A 12,534-nucleotide genomic window follows, 5' to 3' on the forward strand; every position below is an offset into this window, starting at 1 on the left:
AAGACTGTGACCGCTATGGACGTGGTCTATGCTCTGAAACGCCAGGGCCGTACTCTCTATGGGTTCGGGGGTTAAATTCCCAGGAGCATCTCACTCAGTCACCCACACACAAAGGCCCTTTTCAGGGCCACCCATCTTTTCTACGAGAGCGCTGTTCCAACCTCCCTGTGTAATGCGGCTATTTGCCGGGTCCTAATATGAATTCATTCCCTCACACTAGCCGCACCGTTAGTGGATGCAGGCAGTGAGGTGCCACGGGTGCAGTGGTTCCTTTTTAGTGTCGGTGATTGTGTAATTTGGTAATCCGCAATTTGTTGACAGGGTTGCGGTACAAACCACGCTGGTAGCGACCACTGCACAGAGGCATATACGTTTTCCGGACAATTGTGTTTGAAAGGGTCACGATGAATGCAGATTTAACAACGATCCAGTCCGCCTTTCTCTGCGTTTTACTAAGCTCTATATACTGTGTATATACCCTTGCACCACACGATTTGCAGCAGTTACTCCAGCTGGGGATAATAAAATACGAGGCTGAGCTAAAGAGTTCTATAGTGGTGAATCACGCATCTTCCCTGACAGCTCTGCCACAGATTGCGCTGGCCCTATACAGAGGATGTAGGGCAGAACCGGCTGGGAGGTATGGTGCCACAGGTGAATGCGCCCCCCGGTTTACAGTGATTCATTGAAACGCGCACCAAAACGCTATATGCGCTATGAAGCGTTTATTAAAGAGTTGATACTTAACTTGTTTCATTATTCCCACTTCCAAGCACATCTGTAGAATTGTGAAGTGACTGAATTTAAGGGGCAAGCTACAACATTCTGGTGCACCTGTTGATTACTTACTGAAGGGCGCAGCCATCAGGCCACGCCGTGCGCTCACAGCTCTGTCGAGAGAGGGTGGGTGGCTCTGAAAAGAGCCTTTTGGGGGGAGAACAAGGGAGCGAGGATGCGGCGGTTCAGCCATTACTTCTTTGCCGCGGCTTTCTTGGGATTGGCTGCCTTCTTGGCCGGACTTTTTGCGGCTTTGGGCTTCGCCGCCTTCTTGGCCGGACTCTTGGCGGCTTTGGGTTTCGCTGCCTTCTTGGCCGGACTCTTGGCGGCCGCCTTCTTCGGCTTCACCGCTTTAGGCTTCTTTGGGCTTTTGGCAGCTGCAGCCGCCTTTGCTGGCTTCTTCACCTTCTTCGGGCTCTTGGCTGCATTCGGAGCTTTCTTGGGCTTCTTCGGGGATTTGGCCACTTTCTTTGCAGCAGGTTTCTTGGGCTTCAGAGACTTCTGGGCGACCTTCTTGCTCTCCGCCTGCTTCTTATTGAGCTTGAAGGAGCCGGAAGCGCCGGTGCCTTTCACCTGGGTGAGAGTTCCTTTGGTGACCAAACTTTTCACGCCCAGCTTCACGCGGCTGTTGTTCTTCTCCACATCGTAGCCTCCGGCAGCCAGAGCTTTCTTCAGGGCGGCAAGAGAAACCCCGCTGCGCTCTTTGGAGGCGGCCACGGTTTTCACGATCAGCTCGGAGACGCTGGGTCCAGAAGACTTGGCGCTTTTCTTGGCTCCTCCAGCAGCTTTCTTTGGCTGCCTCTTCTTTTTGGCTGCGCCTTCTGAAGGCGGAACAGCAGCGGCGGCGGGTGCGGTCTCTGCCATGGTACGTTTGGATAGATCAGCAACAAAAAAAAAAAAACGCGGTATCGTTAAGTCACACACAGTCAGTGCCCTGAGCAGCTGATGTCTCTTATATAACCTGCCGGATGTGCTGTGATTGGCTGATCAGAGGGGAGCGTTCTGTGCTCCTATTGGCGGAACAAGCAGCCGTGTAAACCTTGTCCTAGCTTTCGAGTTTGACAAGATCTGCTCTCGCCCTGTGTTTTGCTAGCGCAGAAAAGGTGCATTTTTTATGGCATGAGAGGAACAGAGGACCGGTTCTCTTCACCACCTTCGTACTCCAAGGTCTCCCCTAACACCATATGGCAACCGCTAGCTTAAGCGCTAAGAAGGAGGCCAGGATTAGCCAGTGGCAGCTGACCCGCACCAGGCTAGATGTGCCCGGCATGGAACACATCTCTCTTCTTCTGTGAGGAGAATATGTCCATTCGGGACTTTTTTGCCTCCTTCTAGTCCAGAGGATGACAAAAGTCGCCTGCGGGACACTTTGTGCAGGACAGGGCGCATATTCAAACGCATTTAGATGATTTGTGAACTCCTGTACACACATTTGGATAACACAGGCAGGTGGCATCATGGTACTGGCACACACACAGGCAGGTGGCTTCAAGGTAACGGCACTCTTGTCTAAAGAATTCTTGCTACTGTGACAAGGTCAAAATACTTTCTAGACTCGACTGCTGGGATTTTTGTTTTGGTTCTGAGGAGTTTGCTTGTCGCTTCCTGTAATAGCCCATACAGCTAGTACGATGGCTATGGTTATCTAGTCCCATGTCTTGCTGCAATGAAATGGACCTCTAGCCAAGAGGAATGACGTTACAGTACTTGGGTCAGTAGCTCAGATCGTGATTTTGGTGCCAGAACTGTTGAAAATCTCCAGTATGAGGAGGCGTCCAACACATTGGACCAGGGGGCCAGCCACGTGTTACATAAAGATGTCATCGTTAATCTAGCAGAGAGGGCAGCCGACATCCACACTCCACAAGAGCTCAGGTGGATAACACAGGCAGGAAGCATCCTCATATGTTATCTAGCCACTCTGGCTACAATGACAAGCTCAGGACACCTAGCATATTCCATTGTCTGGTATTGTTCTGGATGTGAGGAATGCTGGTGACACTGGCACTAAATTGTCTCAAAATAATCCATGTAGCTATGTGACATTCCATGGCCTCGCCACGTTGACACGGTTGTGTTTTGAAAAAGGCAGAGAAGGGAGCCAAAAGTAGAGATTAGATAAATAGAGGATAGAAAAAAAGGAAACATATTTGTAGGAAGAATACTTGAACATCAGTGGTGCACCAACAAATAACTGTTCGAAAATAATAGTGTTACTATATGGTTTTAGACCAAGTAGCGTCCTAATAAATGCAGCCAGCATGGATACTGTAGGTGCAGAGGGGCGCCTGATATGAAGCATGCGGTCCAGTGGTAAATCACCATGCTGGAGGAGAGACTGGCACCTTTTAGAGGACACCATGAGCAGTTAGGCCCACCAACTTGCTGGCCAAGATTAGAGAAAAAAAAATCAGCCAAACTGTGGAGAATTTATATATGGCAAAAAATATGTATTGGCAAAGATTTCCCCCAAGCAATTGTTCTTCTGCACAAGAAAGATGCCACACCGGATATCTATTTAAAATGCACAGTTGAAATTAGCACCTGGAGCAAAAGACTGAATAGCGAGCCCAAATTTAGTAGTACACTATATTGGCCCAATGGAAGCGGTGTGCGAGTATCATTATGATGAGCATCACATTAGACTTTACATTTTACAGAGGAGGATAGGAGGAGGGAGAGGACTACTTTGTCCGCTTTCTCTACCTGCTGCCTCATGTCCTGACTATCCCTTCCGTTCTTACTTCTTGCCTCAGGTCTCCTTACCTGTACATCTTGTCACCTGTCTGTCTCCCCCTCCTTCTAGATTGTAAGCTCCATAGAGCAGGGCCCTCTCCCCTCCTGTACTCACAGCACCCTTCTTACATTTCAATTACAGCTCTCTTACTCACCTGCAATCTACACCTGCATCTCTTCTCACTCACTTCCCTATATATCTGCTGTATTGTGTACCAAGAGATGTGCTGCTAATTGCTAATTGTGCTGTTTTTGATCTTCTGTCACTGTTATGTCTAGTTCTGTTTACCCTGTACTGTTCTAATATGTTCTATTTGTACGGCGCTGCGTACCACGTGTGGCGCCTTATAAATAAAAAAATATGGTACTTGTTTCCTAGCACGCCACACCGATTTACATCGGGGTGGTCGTGTCGGAAAAATCGACCGATTTTGGACCCGATTTTTTTTTTTAATGAAATGTAAATCGGGTCCCTGGGACCCGATTTTACATTGAATTCAATGTAAAATATTCCCAACCCCCCCAAATGTCACGGCGTACACCCAACCCCACGATAGACGCCAACCCGAAGCGTGGCGAGCGCAGCGAGCCCGCGAGGGGCGGCGGTGCGCGTCCTCCGACCTTTTCATTCCCCTACTATCCACGTCGGCGTGGAGTTGAGAATAGAATAGTGTGGCGAGCGCAGCGAGCCACCGAGCCCGAAGCGTGGCGAGGGGACGCGTATAACTTCACAGGAGTCCTGGATTGGATTCCCAGCCTTCGTGTGTCCTTCTCTCCCTCCCTGAGGTAAGTGTGGCGGTGGGACTGGGGAGGGCACGGTGTGCCGAGGGCTTAATCCGGCTCTGAGTCTGACCTCATAAATATATTTTTTTTTCTGCTTCGGCGATCCATCAGTGATCGTAATACTGTGAAAGTGCCATGCTCTGCAGATACTGTGACCTGTTGTTGTTACAGCAATCTCATAGTACGATCTCCCGGGTTTCAGACACCTGTAAGGCACTTCTATTGTTCCCATGCAGTACTTTCCCCGCCCATGGTAGCTATGGTATGTAATGTAATATAATATGTTTACGTTTATTTTCCAAAACGCTTTAGCCCAGAGTTCCTTGTTGTGATGGTGCAATGTAGTATCACCGCCGTGTGCTATGCATATAAGGGACCATTGGGTCGGTGTCCCTTCTCGCTCGGATCATGATGCCAGAACATACTTCTCGTTCATTCTGGTGACTAACACGTGACCTAACCTCCTCGCGTCATTTCGTTCCCGCGCCCGCCTGTTCTATACAATAAAGGGAGAAAACGGAACGTCATAGAGGACTCGTTTGAAAACGAGAATGCCAATCAGGAGGGTGGATGCCCTTAGCTCACCCAATGACAGCGCAGCACTGTGTATAAATGGAGATGGCAGCGGCTGAATTCGATTCACTTTTCTTTCTACAGAACAGACTGAGGTGCTGAAGTGCGTGTTGAAGAAGGATGGCCAGGACAAAGCAAACCGCTCGCAAATCTACTGGCGGGAAAGCTCCCCGCAAGCAGCTAGCAACCAAGGCTGCCCGGAAAAGCGCCCCAGCTACCGGCGGCGTGAAGAAGCCTCACCGCTACCGACCCGGGACTGTGGCTCTCCGTGAGATCCGCCGCTACCAGAAATCCACCGAGCTGCTCATCCGCAAGCTGCCCTTCCAGCGCCTGGTGCGTGAGATCGCCCAGGACTTCAAGACCGACCTGCGCTTCCAGAGCTCTGCTGTCATGGCCCTGCAAGAGGCCAGCGAAGCTTATCTGGTGGGGCTCTTCGAGGACACCAACCTGTGCGCCATCCACGCCAAGAGGGTGACCATCATGCCAAAAGACATCCAACTGGCCCGCAGGATCCGTGGGGAGAGGGCATAGATACTTGGCACTCCTAGAAACCCAACAACGACAACAAAGGCTCTTTTCAGAGCCACCAAATCTTTCTAAACGAGCTATAGCATCAATGACATAGTAGTGTTCACACTGGAGGCATGGTAAGGTGCCCGGTTGTCCGCTAAAGGCCTTAATTACCAGACACACAGCTTGTGTTCGCCTTCCGTCCTTCACAACATGGGGCACTTTAAAAAAAAAAAAAAAAATCTGTATACGTATACAGACTTGAGCATAAGTTACATTACTAGCTATTATAATTAAACATTCTTTCATATATATGAGACTTAAGCATAAGGTACATTACTGGCTCAAGCCTCGGCTGTTTCTTATCTTCTCCGTGATTTGTCACCAGCCTGTTACTTGCACGACACAGGCACAATCTTCATCTATCCAGGGGGAACGAACAGACTACCGGCCTTCACAGTAAACGATTGATGTTAAGTACAAGAAAAGTCTCAGTTCTAGCTCCTTCATCTCTTTCCAGGGCTAGGCACAAGTCTCCCTTCAGATAAGCGGGGCATGTTACGCGGGACGGTAATGCAATTTCACTACACACGTTAAACTCAATTTACGTCCCTGTTGTTAAGCGTAGAAAGGCCACAGTGGCACTTACACCTGTCCCGCTAATTCGGGCGAATAACTTCCATGTATACATTTTAAACATGAATCAGCTCTTTAAGGTCGGGGTGGGTGGCTCTGAAAAGAGCCTTTGTGTTTTAGGTAAAATATTTTTTTGCCGTTGAATTACTTGCTCTTAGCTGGCTTGTGGCTCTCGGTCTTCTTGGGCAGCAGCACTGCCTGGATGTTAGGCAGAACACCTCCCTGGGCGATGGTCACCCCACCGAGCAGCTTGTTGAGCTCTTCGTCGTTGCGTACAGCCAGCTGCAGGTGGCGGGGGATGATGCGGGTCTTCTTGTTGTCGCGGGCAGCGTTTCCGGCAAGCTCCAGAATCTCAGCCGTCAGATATTCCAGCACCGCGGCCAGGTAGACCGGGGCACCGGCACCCACTCGTTCCGCATAGTTTCCCTTCCTTAACAGACGATGCACGCGACCAACTGGGAACTGGAGACCAGCCCTGGATGAACGAGTCTTGGCCTTAGCCCGGGTTTTGCCGCCTTGTTTACCTCTTCCAGACATAATAGCTAACGGAGCAAAAAAGCTTTACAAATACAGATGGAAACCTGCGAAAGTGTAAATGTAAAATACCGCCCTCCTCTTATATACTCAGCTACCCGATGCTGTCTGCTCTGTGATTGGCCTGCTTACAAATTAACCAATGCAGCTCAAGTTTATCCACAGACCAATCCGTATCTGAAGGGTGGAGTCAACGATGCTGCTTTTCGTCACACGACAATTCTACCCAATAGAGTAGCTTACAGCAGCGATGCCTCGTTTGCATAAGATCCCTATAAATAGAGCAGCTATAGCCGACGTACGGCACTTTTGCACACAGTCATTTCTTCTCGAATTTGAAGCGGTCATTTGTTGATAAGCTACAATGCCTGATCCAGCAAAGTCTGCGCCGGCGCCCAAGAAGGGCTCTAAGAAAGCGGTGACCAAGACCCAGAAGAAGGATGGGAAGAAGCGTAGAAAGACCAGGAAGGAGAGTTACGCCATTTACGTGTACAAGGTGCTGAAGCAGGTGCACCCTGATACCGGCATCTCCTCCAAGGCTATGGGCATCATGAACTCCTTTGTCAACGATATCTTTGAGCGCATTGCTGGGGAAGCTTCCCGCCTGGCTCACTACAACAAGCGCTCCACCATCACCTCCAGGGAGATCCAGACCGCCGTACGTCTGCTGCTGCCTGGAGAGCTGGCCAAGCACGCCGTGTCCGAGGGCACCAAGGCCGTCACCAAGTACACCAGCGCCAAGTAATCTCCCCTTCTCCCACCCACACCAACACAAAGGCTCTTTTCAGAGCCACCCACCTTCTCTCTAATCGAGCTGTAACTATGATGGTTTTTGCTGTGTCCAGGCTCACGGGATAAGTGCACACCGACAGACATAACTGACTTGTGACGTACCCTCTAGCTATTGTTAACCCTACTGGTTCAGAAAAAAAAAAAGTGCCTTTACTTACCACTTGCAAAGCTGCATTCTGTAGTTCTCTTTCTAGGATCTGAATCCAGTTTCAAATATAGGACCGGTTCGTTACATTGCAGATGTCACTGGTTAAATAAATAGAAAAAGAAAAGATACATGCGACCCATAGGGCAGCAATGTTCCCCGTGTGCAGCTGCCGAAAATCGAAAGCATTCTGTTGGATGGAAACGTTGCAAAGTACTGTTAAATTGTAACAGTTGGTGCCTTTAAACATCACATTCGAATTTTCGATGAGCACCGTTGCCAATGGATCACTGTCTTTGTAAATGAAGGGTGCAGTATGTTAACGTAGCTCTATTGTACCCAGTTACTTCTGTGACTCGGTTCCGTTTCGATGCATTTAATTAAGGGTGAACACGTAATTCCTGCTCAGGCAAACTCGGTTCCCACTGTAACACACACACACACACACACCGAGTCCGGGAGCTATGGAAACGTTAAAGTAGTTGTGATTATCAGAAGCAGTTACCCAGTGGGAATGTTTTTGGTGATGTTTTTAATTTCCCGCCGATATCTGAGCGACTCTCATTGTGTGGGTCCTTTGTCGTTACCAATTCCCCCACTTTCAAAGTGAACATATACAATGTATCTATATCTATTCCACGTATAATAAAATGTAAAAAAAAATAAAACTATTATCGTCGGGACCGGTCTGGTCATTACGTTTTATCCACACAAATATTCACCACAACGTAGCTGAATAGTTTAGTTCTCTAATCAAGCTGACATGTTACACTGGGTATTAACGAAGAAAACAATACCAAGAGAGCAGTTCATATAAATCTAAACATAAATCTAAACATAAAACAATATCTTCTAGTAATGAACGAAAGGAAAACAATAAAAGGGTTGTGCTTATGAACGAATGGCAAGGCGATACAAGACTCCGCCTTTAAGTCCAAGTCACCCATCAGGTCCGCTCTTCCACTTTATAAAAGCCGCTGACAGGAAACTATACTCATTCTTACTGTTTGTCACAGAAGGATTTTTGAGAATGTCTGGAAGAGGTAAAGGCGGAAAGGGGCTCGGCAAAGGAGGCGCTAAGCGTCACAGGAAGGTTCTCCGTGACAACATCCAGGGCATTACCAAGCCTGCCATCCGTCGTCTAGCTAGGCGAGGGGGTGTTAAGCGTATCTCTGGACTCATCTACGAGGAGACCCGCGGTGTGCTGAAGGTGTTTCTGGAGAATGTCATTCGTGATGCCGTCACCTACACCGAGCACGCCAAGAGGAAGACTGTGACCGCTATGGACGTGGTCTATGCTCTGAAACGCCAGGGCCGTACTCTCTATGGGTTCGGGGGTTAAATTCCCAGGAGCATCTCACTCAGTCACCCACACACAAAGGCCCTTTTCAGGGCCACCCATCTTTTCTACGAGAGCGCTGTTCCAACCTCCCTGTGTAATGCGGCTATTTGCCGGGTCCTAATATGAATTCATTCCCTCACACTAGCCGCAGTGGTTCCTTTTTAGTGTCGGTGATTGTGTAATTTGGTAATCCGCAATTTGTTGACAGGGTTGCGGTACAAACCACGCTGGTAGCGACCACTGCACAGAGGCATATACGTTTTCCGGACAATTGTGTTTGAAAGGGTCACGATGAATGCAGATTTAACAACGATCCAGTCCGCCTTTCTCTGCGTTTTACTAAGCTCTATATACTGTGTATATACCCTTGCACCACACGATTTGCAGCAGTTACTCCAGCTGGGGATAATAAAATACGAGGCTGAGCTAAAGAGTTCTATAGTGGTGAATCACGCATCTTCCCTGACAGCTCTGCCACAGATTGCGCTGGCCCTATACAGAGGATGTAGGGCAGAACCGGCTGGGAGGTATGGTGCCACAGGTGAATGCGCCCCCCGGTTTACAGTGATTCATTGAAACGCGCACCAAAACGCTATATGCGCTATGAAGCGTTTATTAAAGAGTTGATACTTAACTTGTTTCATTATTCCCACTTCCAAGCACATCTGTAGAATTGTGAAGTGACTGAATTTAAGGGGCAAGCTACAACATTCTGGTGCACCTGTTGATTACTTACTGAAGGGCGCAGCCATCAGGCCACGCCGTGCGCTCACAGCTCTGTCGAGAGAGGGTGGGTGGCTCTGAAAAGAGCCTTTTGGGGGGAGAACAAGGGAGCGAGGATGCGGCGGTTCAGCCATTACTTCTTTGCCGCGGCTTTCTTGGGATTGGCTGCCTTCTTGGCCGGACTTTTTGCGGCTTTGGGCTTCGCCGCCTTCTTGGCCGGACTCTTGGCGGCTTTGGGTTTCGCTGCCTTCTTGGCCGGACTCTTGGCGGCCGCCTTCTTCGGCTTCACCGCTTTAGGCTTCTTTGGGCTTTTGGCAGCTGCAGCCGCCTTTGCTGGCTTCTTCACCTTCTTCGGGCTCTTGGCTGCATTCGGAGCTTTCTTGGGCTTCTTCGGGGATTTGGCCACTTTCTTTGCAGCAGGTTTCTTGGGCTTCAGAGACTTCTGGGCGACCTTCTTGCTCTCCGCCTGCTTCTTATTGAGCTTGAAGGAGCCGGAAGCGCCGGTGCCTTTCACCTGGGTGAGAGTTCCTTTGGTGACCAAACTTTTCACGCCCAGCTTCACGCGGCTGTTGTTCTTCTCCACATCGTAGCCTCCGGCAGCCAGAGCTTTCTTCAGGGCGGCAAGAGAAACCCCGCTGCGCTCTTTGGAGGCGGCCACGGTTTTCACGATCAGCTCGGAGACGCTGGGTCCAGAAGACTTGGCGCTTTTCTTGGCTCCTCCAGCAGCTTTCTTTGGCTGCCTCTTCTTTTTGGCTGCGCCTTCTGAAGGCGGAACAGCAGCGGCGGCGGGTGCGGTCTCTGCCATGGTACGTTTGGATAGATCAGCAACAAAAAAAAAAAAACGCGGTATCGTTAAGTCACACACAGTCAGTGCCCTGAGCAGCTGATGTCTCTTATATAACCTGCCGGATGTGCTGTGATTGGCTGATCAGAGGGGAGCGTTCTGTGCTCCTATTGGCGGAACAAGCAGCCGTGTAAACCTTGTCCTAGCTTTCGAGTTTGACAAGATCTGCTCTCGCCCTGTGTTTTGCTAGCGCAGAAAAGGTGCATTTTTTATGGCATGAGAGGAACAGAGGACCGGTTCTCTTCACCACCTTCGTACTCCAAGGTCTCCCCTAACACCATATGGCAACCGCTAGCTTAAGCGCTAAGAAGGAGGCCAGGATTAGCCAGTGGCAGCTGACCCGCACCAGGCTAGATGTGCCCGGCATGGAACACATCTCTCTTCTTCTGTGAGGAGAATATGTCCATTCGGGACTTTTTTGCCTCCTTCTAGTCCAGAGGATGACAAAAGTCGCCTGCGGGACACTTTGTGCAGGACAGGGCGCATATTCAAACGCATTTAGATGATTTGTGAACTCCTGTACACACATTTGGATAACACAGGCAGGTGGCATCATGGTACTGGCACACACACAGGCAGGTGGCTTCAAGGTAACGGCACTCTTGTCTAAAGAATTCTTGCTACTGTGACAAGGTCAAAATACTTTCTAGACTCGACTGCTGGGATTTTTGTTTTGGTTCTGAGGAGTTTGCTTGTCGCTTCCTGTAATAGCCCATACAGCTAGTACGATGGCTATGGTTATCTAGTCCCATGTCTTGCTGCAATGAAATGGACCTCTAGCCAAGAGGAATGACGTTACAGTACTTGGGTCAGTAGCTCAGATCGTGATTTTGGTGCCAGAACTGTTGAAAATCTCCAGTATGAGGAGGCGTCCAACACATTGGACCAGGGGGCCAGCCACGTGTTACATAAAGATGTCATCGTTAATCTAGCAGAGAGGGCAGCCGACATCCACACTCCACAAGAGCTCAGGTGGATAACACAGGCAGGAAGCATCCTCATATGTTATCTAGCCACTCTGGCTACAATGACAAGCTCAGGACACCTAGCATATTCCATTGTCTGGTATTGTTCTGGATGTGAGGAATGCTGGTGACACTGGCACTAAATTGTCTCAAAATAATCCATGTAGCTATGTGACATTCCATGGCCTCGCCACGTTGACACGGTTGTGTTTTGAAAAAGGCAGAGAAGGGAGCCAAAAGTAGAGATTAGATAAATAGAGGATAGAAAAAAAGGAAACATATTTGTAGGAAGAATACTTGAACATCAGTGGTGCACCAACAAATAACTGTTCGAAAATAATAGTGTTACTATATGGTTTTAGACCAAGTAGCGTCCTAATAAATGCAGCCAGCATGGATACTGTAGGTGCAGAGGGGCGCCTGATATGAAGCATGCGGTCCAGTGGTAAATCACCATGCTGGAGGAGAGACTGGCACCTTTTAGAGGACACCATGAGCAGTTAGGCCCACCAACTTGCTGGCCAAGATTAGAGAAAAAAAAATCAGCCAAACTGTGGAGAATTTATATATGGCAAAAAATATGTATTGGCAAAGATTTCCCCCAAGCAATTGTTCTTCTGCACAAGAAAGATGCCACACCGGATATCTATTTAAAATGCACAGTTGAAATTAGCACCTGGAGCAAAAGACTGAATAGCGAGCCCAAATTTAGTAGTACACTATATTGGCCCAATGGAAGCGGTGTGCGAGTATCATTATGATGAGCATCACATTAGACTTTACATTTTACAGAGGAGGATAGGAGGAGGGAGAGGACTACTTTGTCCGCTTTCTCTACCTGCTGCCTCATGTCCTGACTATCCCTTCCGTTCTTACTTCTTGCCTCAGGTCTCCTTACCTGTACATCTTGTCACCTGTCTGTCTCCCCCTCCTTCTAGATTGTAAGCTCCATAGAGCAGGGCCCTCTCCCCTCCTGTACTCACAGCACCCTTCTTACATTTCAATTACAGCTCTCTTACTCACCTGCAATCTACACCTGCATCTCTTCTCACTCACTTCCCTATATATCTGCTGTATTGTGTACCAAGAGATGTGCTGCTAATTGCTAATTGTGCTGTTTTTGATCTTCTGTCACTGTTATGTCTAGTTCTGTTTACCCTGTACTGTTCTAATA

General features: G+C 48.8%; 4 protein-coding genes across 4 annotated transcripts; 1 reads left to right on the top strand and 3 right to left on the bottom strand.

Moving 5' to 3' along the window:
• Window positions 1-969: 969 nt before the first annotated feature.
• On the bottom strand, window positions 970-1,687 carry LOC146073241 (histone H1.11R-like). The gene has a single exon (XM_083180429.1). The coding sequence runs from the start codon at window positions 1,639-1,641 to the stop codon at window positions 970-972; it is 672 nt and encodes a 223-aa protein (XP_083036555.1). The 5' UTR covers window positions 1,642-1,687.
• Window positions 1,688-4,989: 3,302 nt separating this feature from the next.
• LOC146072798 (histone H3) lies at window positions 4,990-5,400 on the top strand. Its single transcript, XM_083179993.1, has one exon. It carries the CDS (start codon window positions 4,990-4,992, stop codon window positions 5,398-5,400), a length of 411 nt encoding a protein of 136 aa, XP_083036119.1.
• A 759-nt stretch (window positions 5,401-6,159) lies between these two features.
• Window positions 6,160-6,552, bottom strand: LOC146073242 (histone H2A type 1). The gene has a single exon (XM_083180430.1). It carries the CDS (start codon window positions 6,550-6,552, stop codon window positions 6,160-6,162), a length of 393 nt encoding a protein of 130 aa, XP_083036556.1.
• Window positions 6,553-9,684: 3,132 nt separating this feature from the next.
• LOC146072797 (histone H1.11R-like) lies at window positions 9,685-10,402 on the bottom strand. The gene has a single exon (XM_083179992.1). The coding sequence runs from the start codon at window positions 10,354-10,356 to the stop codon at window positions 9,685-9,687; it is 672 nt and encodes a 223-aa protein (XP_083036118.1). The 5' UTR covers window positions 10,357-10,402.
• Between the last annotated feature and the right edge of the window lie 2,132 nt (window positions 10,403-12,534).

This window comes from Crinia signifera, chromosome 4, assembly GCF_055691185.1.
Source record: "Crinia signifera chromosome 4, ASM5569118v1, whole genome shotgun sequence".
Classification (NCBI taxonomy): Eukaryota; Metazoa; Chordata; class Amphibia; order Anura; family Myobatrachidae; genus Crinia; species Crinia signifera.